At 33.6% G+C, this 21,396-nt stretch overlaps 2 protein-coding genes across 2 annotated transcripts; both read left to right on the top strand.

Moving 5' to 3' along the window:
• Positions 1-1,551: 1,551 nt before the first annotated feature.
• On the top strand, positions 1,552-2,166 carry HELRODRAFT_85470 (hypothetical protein; the record flags this gene model as incomplete). Its single annotated transcript, XM_009026209.1, has 1 exon — positions 1,552-2,166. One exon carries the CDS (start codon positions 1,552-1,554, stop codon positions 2,164-2,166), a length of 615 nt encoding a protein of 204 aa, XP_009024457.1.
• A 10,283-nt stretch (positions 2,167-12,449) lies between these two features.
• On the top strand, positions 12,450-19,937 carry HELRODRAFT_85515 (hypothetical protein; the record flags this gene model as incomplete). Its single annotated transcript, XM_009026217.1, has 3 exons — positions 12,450-13,051; positions 13,109-13,679; positions 19,524-19,937. Coding segments are annotated over 3 exons (1,587 nt in total), but the record flags the coding sequence as incomplete, so codon positions are not given.
• Between the last annotated feature and the right edge of the window lie 1,459 nt (positions 19,938-21,396).

Here is a 21,396-nt window from a genome sequence, read left to right as displayed (position 1 = left end):
AAAAATGACTACGAGTTGAAATCCAAATATTCCTTGCATGATGTTACCAAGAAAGAAATTTTGGTCCATGTCTGCCGTATTTTTTTTCTGACCATTTTTGCTCTATTCTTCATGCATATTCAAGTACGTTATATTTTTTGACTGTTACAATATTTTATGTAAATAATAAGAAACATTTATTATCTCAATGTTATTGAAAGTTGTTATAAAATTTTTGAATGTACTCTGGTGAGCTGTAATGATATCCACAGACCACTAGTGCAATTGCAAAATAACTTTGTGTCAAAATCTTTGTTAATCTTAGTGAAATTTGTCTATACCAGCAGTATTATCATATTTAACATTAAAGTATTGTTTTCCAATGCCAAGACTATTTTATATTTTAAAACTTCTTATCCACTGTTATTTTTTAGCAGTGTCAGAGCCGGATATTTTTCATCAGTTATTTTTCATAAATTGGCGGCGTAATGGCCTAATGGTTAAGATCGTCTGGTGCTTTTTTGCAGTGACAAAAAATATGACGAAAAAATTTCCGCGGGTCACATGCTTTGTTATGTATCGTTTACTATGACCTTCAAACTATTAACCTTTATTCATCTGACTGAAAAGTTATGTGAATTTGAAAGTTTTTTACTCCGAAAATATTTTTTTAAGATTGTGTCTAGCGGTAGGCAAGGCACTCGTCTTTAATACTGAAAATAAATGCTAACAGTGTGAATAAAATAATGTAATTTTATCGTAGTAAGTAATATTAAGAAAAACATTTTGGTTTTTCTCCGGAACTTAATTTTTTCAAGCATAGTTCCTTAAACGCATGTAACGAACATCTCACTATCACTGCAATGTTAATTTAAATTAAATTTTACAACTTGTGAATAATAAGAAATCAATAACAAAAAATAAACAAAAAAATTGTTAATAAATGAATTGGTGTATAAATGAATTGAATCTTTTCTTAAAAACAGAAGACAAAGAATTGTTCAAGGTGAAACTATTTCTGACTGGACTGAAATTTTTAGTGGTGTTCCTCCGTGCTCTGTTATTGGTTCTCTACTCTTCATACCAACTAATCTGAAAAAAAAAAACAAAACTGTTTGCAGATGATACCAATATCATGAGAGCAATATCGTCAGATAACGTTGTAGTCGAACTTCAATATAATTTGACTGAGGCATTTAAGTGAACACAAGACAGGCTTCTATGGTTCAATATTGAAAAATGTACTGTTATGCACTACGGATCAGGTAATAAAAAATGTCAACTATATAAATGGAATACTTCTAGCTTCTACTTCAAGTCCTGGGCTTGACATAAAACTCCATCCACACTGCATTGCGTGTTTTTGAGCAAAAGGCTAGGCCCACCGCTTATATCTGCTGGTTGTCGTCAGTATGAGTGTCCGGATGTAAAAACTTTTCCCCAAATTATTCCTATGCCGTCACAAAGAAAAACAACGGCTCCTAGTCCCCAGCAGGTCAAGGGGTGCCAAAAATCCCTGAGAAGTATGCAATAGCGAAGGGATGTTGCAGAAAAATTCAGAATGACCCTTCTATGGTACTTAGACTTGGAACGCTCAATGTTGGATCACTGACTGGCCGCAGCATGGAAATCGTAGAAATGCTCGAGCGTAAAAGGATTGACATCTGCTGCCTTCAGGAGACCCGCTGGAAATCGAATGGTGTTTGTCATGTCAACTCAGACAAAGAAAAATATAAACTATTCTGGAATGGTCAAAAGACGGCCGAAAATGGTGTTGGAATTTTTGTCAGAGAACCGCTAGCCAAAGAAGTACTGGATATTAAAAGGATTAATTCACGTTTCATGTGGATCAAGCTTCGCCTAGAAAAGCAAACAATGATTATTTTTTCTGCATACGCACTACAGACAGGCGAATCAGAAGAGATGAAAAATGACTTCTGGGCTGCGTTCTCTGACACCATCTCAACAATACCAAAATCTGAAACAATCCTGATTGGAGGCGATCTCAATGGCCACGTTGGAGATAAAACAGATGATTTTGACAACGTACATGGCGGTTTTGGCTATGGAGAGCGGAATGAAAATGGCAACCGCATCCTTGAGTTTGCCGAAAGTCACGGGTTTTGTTTACTGAAAACAGGAACATCTCATAACATACAAAAGTGGACCATCAGCCACGCAAATTGATTTTTTCGTTGTCAAGCAACAACACCGAAGGCTATTCAAAAATGTCAAAGTTATACCTGGCGAATCATGTGTTGCCCAAAATAGACTCCTTGTGGCAGAGCTGGTTGTCGAACTGTCAAAACATAAGTCTAAACAAATGCCTCGGAGAAGCTGAAAAGCAATATTAATCGAGAAAAATTTCAACAGATTGTCGCCATACAATTAGACACCAATCGCAAGCCAGTACAGATTGGAGTACATGCAAAACCGTTTTGATAAACGCTGCAACTACAGTTTGTGGAAAAACTGGTACAAAACGTCAGCATGAACGGGACACATGGTGGTGGAATGACACTGTACAAAATGCAATAGCTGAAAAGAAAGCTGCTTACAAGCAATGGCAAAAATCAAAGTCTTTAGATGACCATAAAATTTTCGGTGATAAGAACAACTATGCAAGACGTCAAGTCGCACTGGCTCGGACAGATCTGTGAAGAGAGTGGCTCACTAATAGCAAAGGTGAACAAATGAAATCTCTGTATCGTATAGCAAAATAAGCAAAGCGTACGAAAAAAGACATAGTTGGTGCCTCATGTATCAAAAACGACAAAAATGAGATGGTTCTTGAACAAGATGAGATCAAGCTACAGTGGAGAGAATACTTCAACCGTCTGTTAAATGAAACAAATCCATCAATGTCAACTTTGATGATCCACCCATCGAAGTTCCGATTCCAGATATCACTGGAGCTTACAGAAGCTGAAAGCTATGAAGGATGGAAAGGCAGCAAGGCCCTCTGGACTCATAAATGACATTATCTAAGCATCTGGTACTGCAGGTATCCAAACGTTACTACAACTTTGCCGTGAAGTTTGGAGAAATTGCTCAATGCCGACTGAATGGAACTATAGCATGACAGTTCCGCTATACAAAGGCAAAGTTGATCCATTAAACTGTTCATCTTATCGGGGTATCCGTCTGTTAGAACACTCCCTGAAAATTGTCGAGAAAACCATTGAGAGAAAATTAACGCCGTGCATCACAATCGGAAATTATCAATTTGGTTTTTTTCCAGGGAAATCAACAATTGATGCAATTCACTTCCTTCGGCAACTGCAAGAGAAGTACCTCGCAAAGCATCAACAACTATAAAGTAAAAGTAATTGACTATGGAATATAAAATGAAGTAAAGGCAAATTGATAGACTAGATGATGACTTAATTAGTGAGGTGATCGATAAATAAAGGCTAGACCTGTGAGTGAAATAGTTTTAATGAATATTAATATGTTTGATGACTTAGTAATAAACTAAATAATGACTTAGTGAGTTAGTGAGGTGATCGATAAGAGTGAGGTGATCAATAAATAAAAACTAGTTCTGTAATGATAAAGTTTTCTTAAGTGCTAATATGTTTGAGGTGGCTTGTGATGAAGGTCTTTTCCTGGTATGTAGATTGGGTGACGACTTGATAGTTATGTTTGCGCTGACGAAGGTTGTGTGTTGTAGTTTTGATTGGTGGTAGTAAAGGATGGATGACGTGGTTGTTGTTATTTTCCACTTTCTTGAACAGCCCTGAATCGAGTGTGTTGAATATCTGAGTGACGGTAGGATATGATGCAGGTAGGTAGTTGAAGCGAATTAGTTTTTTGATGAGAGATTGTAACTGCTGAAGTTGTTGCGTGGCAAAACCAGACCAGGAGGGAGCTGCATATTTTATGCGTGAGATGATGAGTGATTCGGTGATGTCGAATAATTTGATGCCTCTGAAACCATGTGAACGGAGTGTTTTGAGTGCGTGAAATGTTTGAAAGCCTTTTGTGATGATGTATTAATAATTTATATGAGGTGCTATGTTGAGTGTGGAGGTGAATGTGATGCCTAATATTTTTAGTTGATTTGTGCGAGTGATTGATGGGTGTACAGGAGGCAATGTTATTTTTTTACGACTTTTGTGAATGATGAGTTCGAATGATTTATTGAGATTAAGTGAAAGGTTGCATCGTTTTGACCATGTGGTTAATGAGTCGAGTTCTGATTGGATGGTGTTTAAGTTAGATGATGGGATGATAAGGTAGGTATCGTCAGCGTATTTGATGATTTGATTAGAGCTATGAAAAGTTTTGAGAGGTTTTGAATGTTGAGGATTCCACTTAGTTAAGATTTACTCTTTGGAATGCCCCATTATGTAACCAATTTATTTTTTGTTCATAATAAACGAACCGAAAAACAAACAGCTCAAGGATTATGATACTCTCCTTACAACAACCACACGAAAAACGTAGTGAGCAAAAACAGCTTTTTAATGCTTTTATAGATCTGACAAATGCCTTCGGCTGATTTACTGCTAGAAAAAATTAGCTGCTCAATTAAACTACCGAAGCTTGTCTCAGGCTTTTATAAACGAATGCAAGGCACTGTGCAGTTAGATGGCTCTGTTTCTCAAATTTTTGCCATTAAAAGTGTGTTTGGGTCCTGACTCTTTTTGGTTTTTTCTTATTTACCGTCCTTGCCAGTGCGTTCAATAAGCAAGAAGACAATGTTCAGAAGACTATTTAACTTGACTAGTCTTAAAGCTAAAACTAAAAAACGGCGCATTGTTATTCGTGAGCTGTTGATGCTGCTCTTAACCACACATTCACAGGTTCGTTGTTTGCATTGTGAGATTTATCTTAATAAATGATGTAGTCGTAATACCAAAACACGAACAAATTTATTAAAAGTATAAAAAATATTTTTAATTTGGTGAGGTTTGTCATACGTAACATAGATATGGTCGACGTATTTTGCATAAATTTTGGGTTTTAGTTCAGGGTTTTTGAAGAATGTTTGTTTTTCTAAGTTGAGTCCATGGTGATTCCATCTATTTGTTTGTACATTTTTACCTTAGAGCTATAAAATTACGCTTCAGTTGTACACATATTTTATTAAGAGTTTTAGAATTTTCAAAGGATTTATGTGAGAGTTGTATACCGTGTTAAGGATGATATCAATTGTGTCGAGAACGGGTATATTTGTGAATAGAGATACTGCGTCAAGTGAGGCTATTTGTTTGGTAGGATTGTTGTTGCTAATAATATTAAAAAATTCTCTAGAGGACTGTAGATTTTAGTCATTTGGAGCGTATGGTGACAATATTTTGTCCAGATATTTGGCGATAGGGTAAGTGACAGTTGGGATCTGCTGATAATTGGATGGAGAGGATTATTCTCTTTGTGGGTCTTTATGTTTCCATATTGATAGCCTGAGCATGAGTATGTTTTTTTCTTATTTTTGTCTAAAAACATCGATCAAACCTTTTTAAATTATTTAAAAACATATAAAATGTACTGAAATCGATTTTTTCAAGTTTGAATATATTAATCTAATCAGTTGTCTATAAAACAAAGTTCCTTCATGTATTTATTGTTATTTGTAGTTGATTCAAACATACAAAAATTATGAAATTTGTGTATATTGTTGAACCAGTGAATCATTAAAAAATCTATAATTCATTTTTTAATAACTTTAATGCGTAATTTTCATTTTATATAACTTCAAATTTATATACAATATTTTTTTATTCTATTATATTCTTATACTGTAAACAAGTATTTTCTGCTAAAATTATAAATAAAAAATAATAATTACTATAATGATTATTATCAATATTATTATTGATAAAATTATTTTCTTGCAATTGTCGTTCAGTATATAAATTGATAAAACCTCAGCTGACGTGGTTATTGGACAAAAAATGGTCCACAGTAGGCAATCATAATTTTACGCTTGGAACTATAAGACGCATATATGAGGTTTAAATGTTTTATTCAAATTTTTGAATGATTCCATTTTCTTGGTTTCTCTAAAGTTTAATGTTTTTGTACTTATTTCATCAGCTAATATCCTGCGTAGATTAAAACAAATTCAAACAGATTTAACATTTAATTTAAGTTCAAACATTAAATCACCTGAACTGTTCAAATCATCATTTGTGTGTAAGTTACATGCGGTATATCGCGGCGTTACGCAGCATCTAAACATAACTAGGTGCTTTATTTCACAAAGAAGTTCAATATGAGAAGAATGATCTGGACAATTGTTAAAGACGTGAGATCGAGATAAGAACTAATAGTTAGAAATTACTTGTAAATTAATTAGAAGGCGTAAATAATTCAAATGGTTGTAAATTCATGTGACACGGCATGTGACACGGCATGTGACACATTTACAAGCAGATCGGTAGCTATATAAACAACGCAGAGGCAAGATTCGAGTCAGACAGAAAGATGAAGAGAGAGAGGAAAACAACAAAGAACAAGACGGAATACAGTTGACGTAGAATTCGTACCTATATGTGATTTACGTAGTTATTTGGATTAATTTATTGTTTCTATTACTGCTGGTATTATATAAACGTTCAACTTAGTTTGCGTTTAAAGTAGTTGTGTTCATCTATCAGGAATCTTCAACCTACGAATAAACGAACTCTTGACTATCGTTTGGAAACTACAAAACGGTGTTGGAGACAAGCGAGTATTGAAGCTATAACATCGGTGCTGGTACTTACGAGGTCGAAGAGGTTACAACACTGGTGTTAGAAGTGGGATCTTTAAAAGATTACACACTGGTGACAGAGGTAAGATTTTCATAGCTGTAAACTCACTGCAGTAAAGAATACCACGGCTAAAGAACTCAATGTAATTAGTCTGACAAGAGAAGCTTAATTATTGACAATTAGTTTTATTCCGTGATTTGCCTGTTGATTAGTTATTGTAGTGTATTTTAACAATTGAATAAACAAGTGATTGATCACAGAAATACACACAAGTTACCAACACTGTTTTCTTTCTGTAAAAGTTCATCTGAAATAAGTCTGTTCAGGAGTCAAGAATCCACGTAAAGAGAAATAACCATACCTACAAATTCAAGGGGTCGGTTATAACAATATCTTCTGAATTCGATATAGTGAGATATTAGCATGGAAATTCATGTAAAGCCAATCAGATCAACTTCAATGTAGAGAACTAATAATTTTTTTTTACAAACTCACGTTGGCGGGTAGCCGCAGTATGAAGGTTTATTATGCATTATAAAATTTATAAACATTGATGTACAACAAGAAATCCCAATATTTAACATTTGGTAAAATTGAGAATTCGTTGAAAGTACAGCTTTACAATTAAATTATCTTTTCTGTAATAGTAAAGCTGCACTTATCTTTTTAATTTTTTTGGGAAATTTGTAAAATAAAATATTTTCATATCTTTTATATGTGAATTTGCATATCTTTTATATGTGAACAAAATTGCAAATTAAAATAGGTTATAATAAAGTTAGATCTTTTTACATTAATTTTTAGTTTTGTTCAATATTTTAATTAAAATATAAAGAAAAACAACAAAAAAGTATACTAACTGATTTTGCATGTTAAAAAATTTATATTTTATTGTGAAATGGGGGTGGTATTTTTTAAACATTTAAAAAATTGCTTTGGTGTCACATACCGGAGACGAAAGTCTGAAAACTTTTTAAGAAATTTATGTTGGAAAAATTTTCAGCCTAAAAGTCGGAGCACAAGTCGGACAAATTTCCATCTGACACCAACACCCTGATAAAACCAAAATTTTTCGATAATTTAGTTCTTTGAAAAGTTAAAAAAATTGTTTTTTAACGTTATAACTAAAAAATAAGCTTTAATGAAGATGTCAGTGGGAAAATATTTAGTGGAAAAATTGAGAGTTCAACGTACAAAAATAATGAGTACAGTAATGACGATAAATGATACCTGCCGACGGTGATGTAAACAAAATTTGGACAGGAATAATACGGCACGTGCGTGGCTATAAGTTAGTAAAACAATTTTGTTTGTTCAATAAACAAACAATATTGGAGATAACATTCTTGGCATTTGTAAATATCATCAAACTTTAAGTCCTTTGAGAAGTTTGAGTAAACATTGCCATTGTTTGCAATGATAAGTTTTTTGCCTTTTTGCATCTGTTTCGATAAGTTACTGTTGTAATGATCGTTGCTCTATAGTCAAAAAAATATGTTAGCAGCACATGCTTCTTAACACTTTCAATTTAACAAAAATTCTCATCATGTTCGTTTACACCAGTTATTAGCATTGATATTTAATTGGGTCACATTTTTGTTGTCATAAGCTACAATAATTGCGTGATTCATCATTTGTATTTATATTGTCAGAGCATTTATCAACTATGTTGTTGTTATTAGCATTATTGTTGTTTATGATGTTGTTACTAGCACTATCGTTGTTTGTGTTCTTGTTGTTACTAACATTATTGTTCTTTGTGTTCTTGTTAGTACCAGTATTGAATATCCAGTCTCTGACTATGGCATGAAGTGGCCAAATGTCAGAGTTAAAAATTTTGTTTCTTTCATTTTCCGGTATGCAGATTCTGAATGAAATACTTTCTAAAAAAATTTTACAGCAAAACCCCTCAGATGATATTCAACTATAACACTAGTGCATGGGCTTATTCTACCTAAGTATAAAACATTATGCTTTTTCATGCCACGGAGTTTTGAGTTGGCCATGTCTAAGTAGCTGAGTAGCTGAATTAAACATCACTAGCCCAGTTAGTGATGTTTAATTTACCAACTTGAAATGTTTTTGCTGGCATCAATTTTTTTTAGAAATTTGACCCAATTAGTTGTTTTTTATTAACATAGGAATTGTTGTTAAAAAGTTTTTGTCTAGCTTTTATTTGAAGCTGTACAACAACAAATCCTGATTTGTTTTCACTCACAACTGATGCGCTGTTGGAACATAAGTTGGATTTGACTGGGTTGACATATCTGTTTTGCATGAAGTGATTATTATTTATATGGTCGAGCTGCTGCTAAGATGCAGTAAATGTAGCAATTTAGTTTTGAGATTGAGAAACAATTGGTCTAAACGCTGGTGGTTTATTTGCTGAGATTGATTCCTGCATTTGCTTACTAATTAGAAGGTTATCATTCAACTTTTTTCCAGAAAATTTATTTTATCAAAAAAATTATTGTTTTCTGAGACCAGGCATCACGGAATATGTGCCAAATTAAATCTGGAAAAATAGGCAACTTTTTAAAAAGTTTGTTTCCTATTGAAAGTTGAACGAGGCCAATCATTTCAATCATTTTTTAATTTTATTCTTAGTCAATATTTCAATTTCTGAAGAAAGAGTTTTTTTACCATAAGAAATTTCTTCAAGAGTGTAAAATTCGGCAATTTCATTTCGTAAACTGTCGTCATTTAACAAATGCTTTTAGTTGAACAGAAAAAAATCAATTAAAAAATAGTTGAAATGAAAAAAAATTTTTAAAAATAAATAAATATTTAATAACTTGATGAGTTTGGAAACTCATGGAAACTAAAGAATAAGACCAGACTCTAGAGTCGAAAATGTGCACGGGTGCGTTTTATGGCCGGTATCGGTATTCTGAGTGTATATTATTTAAGATTTAAAGATTTTATCTATCACTTTGGTTCTTCATATCGTTTACGTTTAGCGTGATGGCGGCACGTTTTCTCGGTGGTTTTGTAATTTGGGTGGATTCTTTTTTGCTTCTGAACAAATGCGAAGTTCAGAGCGGATCTCAAGACCCATCTGTTTTCAAAATTCATTGAGGAGCGCTGTTGAACATCGCGGAAATAGCGCTTTATAAGCTAATTGATTGATTGATTTGTCCAAGGGGAGGCCTATTTATCAATATACAACACTTTTTTATGGGTTGAAGCAGGGTTATGCAAAGAGTCTCAAATTTTTAAACTTTTAATTATTTTCGGTAATGTCGATTTTATGTTTTTAAATTTATACCAAATAAAAATAATTACCACATTGAATAACAATTAAAAAATTAAAATTTAAAACCTTTTAAAACATTTTAAATAACAGCAATATTCCTAAATTAGTAAATATACGATCGTAACTTTTGACTCGAACGATAAAAAAATCACCTTTCAACTTTCCTCCGGAAGTAAGCTCCTTGTTTGACCGTTAAAAGTAAGCAAAGGCCGTTATATTTATACTGGCTATATGGTTTCGTCAGGCTAGCTTGTTAGCTTGTTATATGCATCCAAATTATATCAAGAACCTGCTTCGCCGATTCGTATGCTCTTCGCCGTCGCGAGGGGCGAAGATCTTTAATTTAATAATTAATTTAATAATTAATTTAATTTGAATCGTTTTTAGCTTAATAATGGATATAATAAAAGATAGAAGTCTATTTATTACGTATTTTGCCATTCAATCGAGAATTTTCATATTTTGCTTACAGGTGGTTCTGTTCTGCTTCCTTAATTAATAAAAAAAAATTATAAAAACTATATTATATTATACTATTATATTATATTATACTATATATAAATATATTATATATGATAAATGATTTATTTTTATGATGCAAAAAACAACTCTAATTTGTCCAGCAGTGTGCAATATAATTTATAATAGTACTAATCTAGTTTTGTCCATGTATAATTTTGTTCATATATAATTTTTTTTATTATACTATTAAATTATACTTATATATACTATATAAAATATAAGTATATACAATATTATAAAATATACAATCATTATATTATAGTATTATACAATATTTGTGTGTTGTTGATTCTCCAAATACAAGTGTTTTTAAATCTCGTTTGGATTTGTTTTGGGGTGATGCTAAATTTCAATATAGGTGATACTTTTAAACTGACGGTTCAATTGGATGTGTGTGTTGATAAGTAGGAATGGTTTGAGATTTTTAATCTATTAGTATGATTGAATAAGAATTTTTCATGGATGGATGGGAGTGGGTTAATGAGAGAATTACTTATGCAACATTTATAATACTCATTATTATGAGGTTAATGTAATAATTATCATATGGTAAAAATATGAGCATAAATATAGGTAAAAATATGTACTTGTTTTATTTTTTATCAGTAATGACTGGGAATATGTATGATTGACTTGGATTGATTATTTCATTACCCATTTTATGGTTGAATGCCTGTGCGTATTTTATTTATAAATTTTTTGGTTAATTATATTTTATATTGACTTCATAACTTTCTTATTATTATTATTGTTTTTCATATGATTGGTTTTTTTTTTATTGATTAGTAAATAGTTAATGAAATTTCTAGGTTCTAATATAATTATCTGATATAATAATTAATGATTCATGAGTAGGTGGGTATATGAGTTGGTATATGGGTAGGGGAGGTTAAGGAAATTAGATGGATGCATGAATGTTTGTTTATTTTTTCTATTCCATGGGAAATGTGTAGTTAATTTTATGCTATTCAGGTGTAGGATGGGATTAATGGGGTTAGATGGATAAAGTATTTTATTATATCTTGGTTTATAAGTTTGCATTTATGGTGACACTCAAGATACTGTTAGTGTTAATTTATTGTTTTTGGAAATTATTTTCAATCTGCCATGGTATAATGCATTATCTTCGTGGTTATAATGATTGCCCATGGGTTGTACGAATGTATCGTGGTATGCATGTATAATACTATGTATTTTTTTTCCTGTAAATTCGGTAATGGGCAATAGCCCGTGCTTTGTTCAAATAAATAAATAAATAAATAAGAAGAGTGTAAAAGACCTTTTAAGATCTATTGCAAAAAATCCTTTTGCTATGCTGACTGTTTATGTCTAACTTTATCTTTGCTGTATTTTGATTTTACTTTTCTGAATGAGGCCTAACTGACAGACTTATCCAATTATTTAAAATATTTACAAATAATCTTGCCAAGTATAAGAAAGATTCTGGTTATGCTAGGTCAGGGGTGGACAAACTTTTTGTGTAGGCAATGTTGAGAGGGCTGTATATATATATATATATGTTTGTCTTGTCTGTAAAAATAGTTGCACGCAAATATTGAAAAGGGTTAACAAAATAGTTTTAATGCTATACTAAGACTAGGTCAAAGTAATAAAATGACAAAAATACAACACTCTATGCAAACCTTTTTTGAAATTATAGTTTCAGATTCAATGTTTAAAGATGTTAAAAAATCTAAAAATTAATTTTATAGGTTTGCGGGTAGCTCAAAATGGCAATTTGCCCACCTCTGCATTAAGTGAATAAAAATTAGTGAAATATGAATCAGAGCTACTTGAATTTGCTTTTTGCCTACCTTCTAAAAAATTGTGTGCTTGTAAAATTAAAAAAAATGACACTAGAGGAATCTGTTTTATTTTAATATACATAAAATATAATAAATATTGTTTATTTGTTTATATTTTATCATAATTTTTGGAGGGCTTGATAAATTGTGGAGAGGCTAATCATTTAATTATTTTAAATTATTTATTTAGTTTTATTTTTTTTTCAGGCAGTTTTCAATTATATGATTCCAGATCATAAAGCTGATGTATTTAACCCACCTCACACCACTAATATTTCCAATACGTTTGTGTCAGTGCTGTTTGATGGACTGACAAATAGATGGGATGCTATATATTTCATACATATTGCTGAGCATAGTTATACTTTTGAAAATACATTGGTTTTTTTCCCACTATTTCCACTCATAGTCAAACTTCTGACATTTTCATTGTTTTATCCTTTCACTTTTTTTTTATCCATTCGAAATGTATTGCAAATTGTTGCAGTTTTAATTAATTTCATATTGTTCATTCTTTCTGCACTGACTCTTTATAAGTTTGGTCTGGCAGTTCTGAAAAATGAACATTTATCTTACAGAGCTGCTCAGTTGTTTTGTGTGAATCCAGCCAGTATATTTTTTTCTGCTGCTTATTCTGAGTCACTTTTTTCATTGCTCACATTTGCTGGTTTGTTAAAATTGCAGTCTAATAAAGTTTTACATGCTTCAATACTTTTTGGTCTAAGTGCTGCAACTCGATCTAATGGTTTGGTCAATATGGGATTCATCGTCTATTACTTTCTTCATTTGTGCTATAAAAAATATCTAAAAGCGAAAGAATATGACATATATACTACAAGAAAAAGTCATCTCAAAGCCATTTTGAAATTTGATTTATCATTTTGTCACAATTTGTTGCTTTTTTTTATCTATATTTTTCTATGTTGTTCTTGGTTTATATTTTATCAATTGTTTGCTTACATCATTTATTGTGAGGTTAACAAGTCTCACTTTAAAAACCTAATAACAAATGAATTACGAAACTATGGTAAAGAAAAAGGATACTTTACACTTGGCGATTCACCATCTCCTCCGTGGTGCAAGCTGACTGTACCTATAAGTTATTCCAGCATTCAGAATAGCCATTGGAATCTGGGTTTCTTGAAATATTACCAAGTTAAACAGTTGCCAAATTTTTTTCTGGCTTCCCCAATGTTGTTCATTTGTTTCTATCTTGTTTTAACATATTTCAAAAACCGATTTTATCGTTCTGTATTTTTGGAAATGATGCCAAGGTGTTTAATTAAAAAGTTAACAAATGACTACGAGTTGAAATCCAAATATTCCTTGCATGATGTTACCAAGAAAGAAATTTTGGTCCATGTCTGCCATATTTTTTTTCTGACCATTTTTGCTCTATTCTTCATGCATATTCAAGTACGTTATATTTTTTGACTGTTACAATATTTTATGTAAATAATAAGAAACATTTATTATCTCAATGTTATTGAAAGTTGTTATAAAATTTTTGAATGTACTCTGGTGAGCTGTAATGATATCCACAGACCACTAGTGCAATTGCAAAATAACTTTGTGTCAAAATCTTTGTTAATCTTAGTGAAATTTGTCTATACCAGCAGTATTATCATATTTAACATTAAAGTATTGTTTTCCAATGCCAAGACTATTTTATATTTTAAAACTTCTTATCCACTGTTATTTTTTAGCAGTGTCAGAGCCGGATATTTTTCATCAGTTATTTTTCATAAATTGGCGGCGTAATGGCCTAATGGTTAAGATCGTCTGGTGCTTTTTTGCAGTGACAAAAAATATGACGAAAAAATTTCCGCGGGTCACATGCTTTGTTATGTATCGTTTACTATGACCTTCAAACTATTAACCTTTATTCATCTGACTGAAAAGTTATGTGAATTTGAAAGTTTTTTACTCCGAAAATATTTTTTTAAGATTGTGTCTAGCGGTAGGCAAGGCACTCGTCTTTAATACTGAAAATAAATGCTAACAGTGTGAATAAAATAATGTAATTTTATCGTAGTAAGTAATATTAAGAAAAACATTTTGGTTTTTCTCCGGAACTTAATTTTTTCAAGCATAGTTCCTTAAACGCATGTAACGAACATCTCACTATCACTGCAATGTTAATTTAAATTAAATTTTACAACTTGTGAATAATAAGAAATCAATAACAAAAAATAAACAAAAAAATTGTTAATAAATGAATTGGTGTATAAATGAATTGAATCTTTTCTTAAAAACAGAAGACAAAGAATTGTTCAAGGTGAAACTATTTCTGACTGGACTGAAATTTTTAGTGGTGTTCCTCCGTGCTCTGTTATTGGTTCTCTACTCTTCATACCAACTAATCTGAAAAAAAAAAACAAAACTGTTTGCAGATGATACCAATATCATGAGAGCAATATCGTCAGATAACGTTGTAGTCGAACTTCAATATAATTTGACTGAGGCATTTAAGTGAACACAAGACAGGCTTCTATGGTTCAATATTGAAAAATGTACTGTTATGCACTACGGATCAGGTAATAAAAAATGTCAACTATATAAATGGAATACTTCTAGCTTCTACTTCAAGTCCTGGGCTTGACATAAAACTCCATCCACACTGCATTGCGTGTTTTTGAGCAAAAGGCTAGGCCCACCGCTTATATCTGCTGGTTGTCGTCAGTATGAGTGTCCGGATGTAAAAACTTTTCCCCAAATTATTCCTATGCCGTCACAAAGAAAAACAACGGCTCCTAGTCCCCAGCAGGTCAAGGGGTGCCAAAAATCCCTGAGAAGTATGCAATAGCGAAGGGATGTTGCAGAAAAATTCAGAATGACCCTTCTATGGTACTTAGACTTGGAACGCTCAATGTTGGATCACTGACTGGCCGCAGCATGGAAATCGTAGAAATGCTCGAGCGTAAAAGGATTGACATCTGCTGCCTTCAGGAGACCCGCTGGAAATCGAATGGTGTTTGTCATGTCAACTCAGACAAAGAAAAATATAAACTATTCTGGAATGGTCAAAAGACGGCCGAAAATGGTGTTGGAATTTTTGTCAGAGAACCGCTAGCCAAAGAAGTACTGGATATTAAAAGGATTAATTCACGTTTCATGTGGATCAAGCTTCGCCTAGAAAAGCAAACAATGATTATTTTTTCTGCATACGCACTACAGACAGGCGAATCAGAAGAGATGAAAAATGACTTCTGGGCTGCGTTCTCTGACACCATCTCAACAATACCAAAATCTGAAACAATCCTGATTGGAGGCGATCTCAATGGCCACGTTGGAGATAAAACAGATGATTTTGACAACGTACATGGCGGTTTTGGCTATGGAGAGCGGAATGAAAATGGCAACCGCATCCTTGAGTTTGCCGAAAGTCACGGGTTTTGTTTACTGAAAACAGGAACATCTCATAACATACAAAAGTGGACCATCAGCCACGCAAATTGATTTTTTCGTTGTCAAGCAACAACACCGAAGGCTATTCAAAAATGTCAAAGTTATACCTGGCGAATCATGTGTTGCCCAAAATAGACTCCTTGTGGCAGAGCTGGTTGTCGAACTGTCAAAACATAAGTCTAAACAAATGCCTCGGAGAAGCTGAAAAGCAATATTAATCGAGAAAAATTTCAACAGATTGTCGCCATACAATTAGACACCAATCGCAAGCCAGTACAGATTGGAGTACATGCAAAACCGTTTTGATAAACGCTGCAACTACAGTTTGTGGAAAAACTGGTACAAAACGTCAGCATGAACGGGACACATGGTGGTGGAATGACACTGTACAAAATGCAATAGCTGAAAAGAAAGCTGCTTACAAGCAATGGCAAAAATCAAAGTCTTTAGATGACCATAAAATTTTCGGTGAGAAGAACAACTATGCAAGACGTCAAGTCGCACTGGCTCGGACAGATCTGTGAAGAGAGTGGCTCACTAATAGCAAAGGTGAACAAATGAAATCTCTGTATCGTATAGCAAAATAAGCAAAGCGTACGAAAAAAGACATAGTTGGTGCCTCATGTATCAAAAACGACAAAAATGAGATGGTTCTTGAACAAGATGAGATCAAGCTACAGTGGAGAGAATACTTCAACCGTCTGTTAAATGAAACAAATCCATCAATGTCAACTTTGATGATCCACCCATCGAAGTTCCGATTCCAGATATCACTGGAGCTTACAGAAGCTGAAAGCTATGAAGGATGGAAAGGCAGCAAGGCCCTCTGGACTCACAAATGACATTATCAAAGCATCTGGTATTGCAGGTATCCAAACGTTACTACACTTTTGCCTTGAAGTTTGGAGAAATTGCTCAATGCCGACTGAATGGAACTATAGCATGACAGTTCCGCTATACAAAGGCAAAGGTGATCCATTGAACTGTTCATCATATCGGGCAATACGTCTGTTGGAACACTCCCTAAATATTGTCGAGGAAATCATTGAGAGAAGATTAACGTCGTGCATCACAATCGGAAATTATCAATTTGGTTTTTTTGCAGGGAAATCAACAATTGATGCAATTCACATCCTTCGGCAACTGCAAGAGAAGTACCTCGCAAAGCATCAACAACTATCACACATTTTTGTAGACCTTGAAAAAGCATTTGGTCGAGTTCCCAGCGAAGCAATCAGGTGGAGTTTACGTCGACAACTCATTCCAGAATATCTTGTTCGACTTGTGATGGAAATGTATACGAATACTAAGACACTCGTCAGCACAACGGTTGGAAACACTGATGCATTTGACATCGGCGTTGGAGTTCACCAAGGCTCGATTCTCAGTTCACTGTTATTTATAACTGTGATGGAAGAAATCACAAAACCGATACGCACTTGTGACATTTAGAATCTAATATATGCTGATGATATCGTTTTAACAGCCACGTCTGAGCAGAATGCAGCACAGATGTTTGAAGATTGGAACACCAGACTCGCCGATCATGGATTCAAAGTCAGCATCAGCAAAACCAAAGCAATGAACACTGGTGAACCCATCCAATTCACAGCTACTGGAGGATGGCCCTGTTCAGTTTGTAAAGCTGGTGTAGGTAACAATTCAATCAAGTGTCAGCATTGTAACCAGCGGTATCACAAACGTTGTTCAAAAATAATTGGTACTTTATCTAAAGTGTCTAATTTTGTTTGTCCTGCTTGCATCAATCCACAACAACAAATTCGAAATAGCAATGTTTTTGAAGCCATTAAGTTAGAGAAAGTCACATCGTTTCATTATCTAGGGGATTTTCTGGATTGTACTGGAACAGCTGAAGCTGCCTTTCGAGCCTGCATACGTGCAGCCTGGAATAAATGGCATCTCCTTGCCTCTACATTGATGTGGCATGACATCCCACTACAACTACGATCAAGACTTTATAAATCTGTGATACGTCCGGTCTTGTTATATGGTGCAGAAACATGGCCAATGACAACCAAACTGGAACAACAACTTCGACGAACCGACATGAAAATGCTCCGATGGATACAACGAATTAGTCTGAAGGACCACATCAAATCGACCGAAATCCTGCGTCGTGCTGGTTTAGATGATATAAAGGACGAATGCAGGCAACACCGTCTGCGGTGGTTTGGTCATGTCAAACGAAGTGGAAATAGTGCCATAACTTCTCTTGCAGATGTTGAAGTACCTGGCACACGTCCCAAAGGCTGTCCAAAAAGTCCTGGTCACAAACAATCGAGCAAGACATGAAAGCTCTAAATTTAAATGAAATGGATACAACTAATCGTCTAATTTGGCGCAAAAAGTTGATGGCAAAGAAAACAACGTCCTACCTCGGGAAACTGGGTCTCTGGACGCTAAACGAAGATTGATTGACTTCTAGCTGAATTTGAATCCGAGAGAGATCTTGGAGTGATTTTTTCAAATAATTTAAAATGTAAAAATCCAGTCATCACAGCATCAAACAAAACAATCAAAATGTTTAGTCGAATAAAAAATTCTTTTGGGGAATTTGATTATAAGTTGCTTTGTAATTATACCTAACTTTTATTCGTCCACTGTTGGAGTTGCAGTATCAGTTTGGTCACCAGATCTAAAGGGTGATAGCGAGGTGATCTAAAGAGTCTAGCACAGAGCAACAAAGTTGGTTCCATCTATAAGAAACCTAGTTTACGAAGATCGTCTTAAAAAATTAGGATTAACGACATTGGTGGAAAAAAGAAAAAGAGGAGATTTGATTCAGTTGTTAACAAGAATTAACACGACATAGAGGCGGAGAGAATTATTTATTAAATAGAGTCGCAAATACTTGGAACTCATGACCATATGAACTTGTTAAGGCACAATCAATGAACAAATTTAAAGCAGGTAAATCAACGAATCTGAAGTGCTAGCATGTCTGACAGCATGCTCTCTAGATAACCTCCAGAACAGCACTACTACTACTGCTGCTGCTACTACTACTACTACCATGTTGTCAGTATAAAAGGAAACGTTTCTATTTTTTCAACAAATTAAAACAATCATTACAAAGATATTTGGAAATATTTTTTTCCATAAGTCATATTTTTTCAGTACGAAGAAGTGTTATCTCTCATTAAGATAACAATTGTTCTTTTCAACGGTGCAGATTTGTTTTTTTAGTTTCTCTAGCGCTGTTTTTTTACATCTTCAAACAGATCATCTCGCCATTTTTTTTGCGATTAATATTAGAAGCTTTTGAGAATCTGCTTTTGGCACGTGATCTTTGTAGCTGATCTTCATTATTCTTCTGACCCACTTGTTTTCCGCAGCGTTCAACAGTTTTTGTGACTTTCCAAGCCTCACATCTATGCGTCAGCATCTGTATCACACAAATGTTGAAAATCACTTTTGTTATTAGCTTCGCATCATGTATTTTAAACGTTTTCTGCAGTTTAATAAAGCGCAATCCTGCTAATGGGATTTTTTATTTCTTTTTATGTTTTTTCATCAGCTTTATTTTGGTTTTAGGGCAATCTTGCTATTCTTTTTTTGGTTTCTTTTTCTGTCCCTCCTTTTAGTTCGCTTCCTAATTACATTAATCTTTGGCAAGTTTAAGTTAACTTTTCTTCGTGGTCTAATTTAATGGCCAGCCATTTTATTTTTTGAATTAAAACTGGCATCATTTTTCCTATCAGTACTACGAGCCTTGCCAATGCATTCTGCAGTCAGACAAACATCATCAGCATTTTCTATATCTTCAATCATCTTCATCCATTTTTAGTCATTATTTTGTAATTATCAATTAATTTTAACTAAATTTGTTAGGTAATAACAAGATTAATCTGTTCTTCATGCCCTGTTGTTTACTGGTTCCTTGCACAAAAGAGTATAACGCAGGAAGAAAAAATAGCAATAGCTATGTGGAAAGAAAATATTAATGATGATCAATTTAAAAATTCATCCGTTTTCGATGTTTGCGGCAAAGACATTTGTAAATCTACTGTTGAAAATAACCATTCAAGATACAGGTCTACGACCACGATTATCAAAAAAGTCAAAGTGAATAAACAGAAATTGAATAGTCTTCACGAGAGAACTAAAGTTATTACAGACACGTTAACAGAGAGTGAATTGATAAATTGGAATGAAAGCTTGTTTAACAAATTTTTTTCAGCATATACACACATTTATCTATTTGTTGGCGTGGCTGCATTTTGTAACTTTTTTCCATGGACTTGATCTCATTGATTGAGCAAATTTTAGTTTTAAAAGGTTGTTTCTATGATTTAATGATTTTTCGATCTTCATTAACCTTTAATTCAAGCGTGAAACGATTTTAATGTTTCTTTGTTTTAATCCGAATGCTTTTGTCATAGTTGACGAGGAAAAGGTTAATAAACTTCGAAAATACCAAAAATGGTTTCAAACCTTTACTTGTTTTCAGTGGCTGTTTACGTTTTAAGTTTCGATAAATTTGTAATGTAACCAAAACATGCCGCAAATAGTAACAGGGTTGTTTACTGCATATATATATATATATATTTGTGTGTATATATATTTGTGTGTATATATATGTACGTATATATACATCGATATATGCATATGTATATATCGATATATGTATATATACATATGGGTGTATATATATATATGCATATATCGGTCCTGGGCATGACTTAAAACTGCATCCACGCTGCCTTGAGTGCTTTTGAGCAAAAGGCTAGGCCCACCGCTTATAACTGGTGGTTGTCGTCAGGATGGGTGTCCGGATGTAAAAATTTTTCCTCAAAATAATTCCTATGCCATCACATAGAAAACAAACGGCCCATAGTCCCCAGCAGGCCTTAAGTGGTCAACGAGTGCTAAGAATCCCTGGGAAGTATGCAATAGCGGAGGGATGTTGCAGAAAAATTCTGAATGGCTCCTCTATGGTACTTATAATTGGAACGCTCAATGTTGGATCACTGACTGGCCGCAGCATGGAAATCGCAGAAATATTCGAGCGTAGAAGGATTGACATCTGCTGCCTTCAGGAGACCCGACTCAGACAAAGAAAAATATAAACTATTCTGGAATGATCAAAAGACGGCTAAAAATGGTGTTGGAATTTTTGTCAAAGAACCGCTAACCCAAGAAGTACTGGATATTAAAAGGATTTATTCACGTCTCATGTGGATCAAACTTCGCCTAGAATAGATTATTATAGAAAAGCAAACAATGATTATTTTTTCGGCATACGCACCACAGACAGGCGAATCAGAAGAGATGAAAAATGACTTCTGGGCTGCGTTCTCTGACACCATCTCAACAATACCAAAATCTGAAACAATCTTTATTTGAGGGGATCTCAATGGCCACGTTGGAGAGAAAACAGATGATTTTGACAACGTACATGGCGGTTTTGGCTATGGAGAGCGGAATGAAAATGGCAACCGCATCCTTGAGTTTGCAACCGCATCCTTGAGTTGGCAAATAAAACAATGTCCTACCACGGGGAACTGGGTCTCTTGACGCTAAACGAACGCTGATTGATTGTATGTGTTCTCTCTCTCTCTCTCTCTCTATATATATATATATATATATATATATATATATATATATGAGTTTGTCAGTGTTGATGACGTAGGTATTCCTCATAAAATGTAGTTAAAAATAAATGTATTCAACACAAGTATGAATAACGAGTACTATAAAATAA

The sequence above is a fragment of the Helobdella robusta genome, assembly GCF_000326865.2.
Source record: "Helobdella robusta unplaced genomic scaffold HELROscaffold_46, whole genome shotgun sequence".
NCBI lineage: Eukaryota > Metazoa > Annelida > Clitellata > Rhynchobdellida > Glossiphoniidae > Helobdella > Helobdella robusta.
This window is presented reverse-complemented; position numbering and strand designations above follow the sequence as displayed.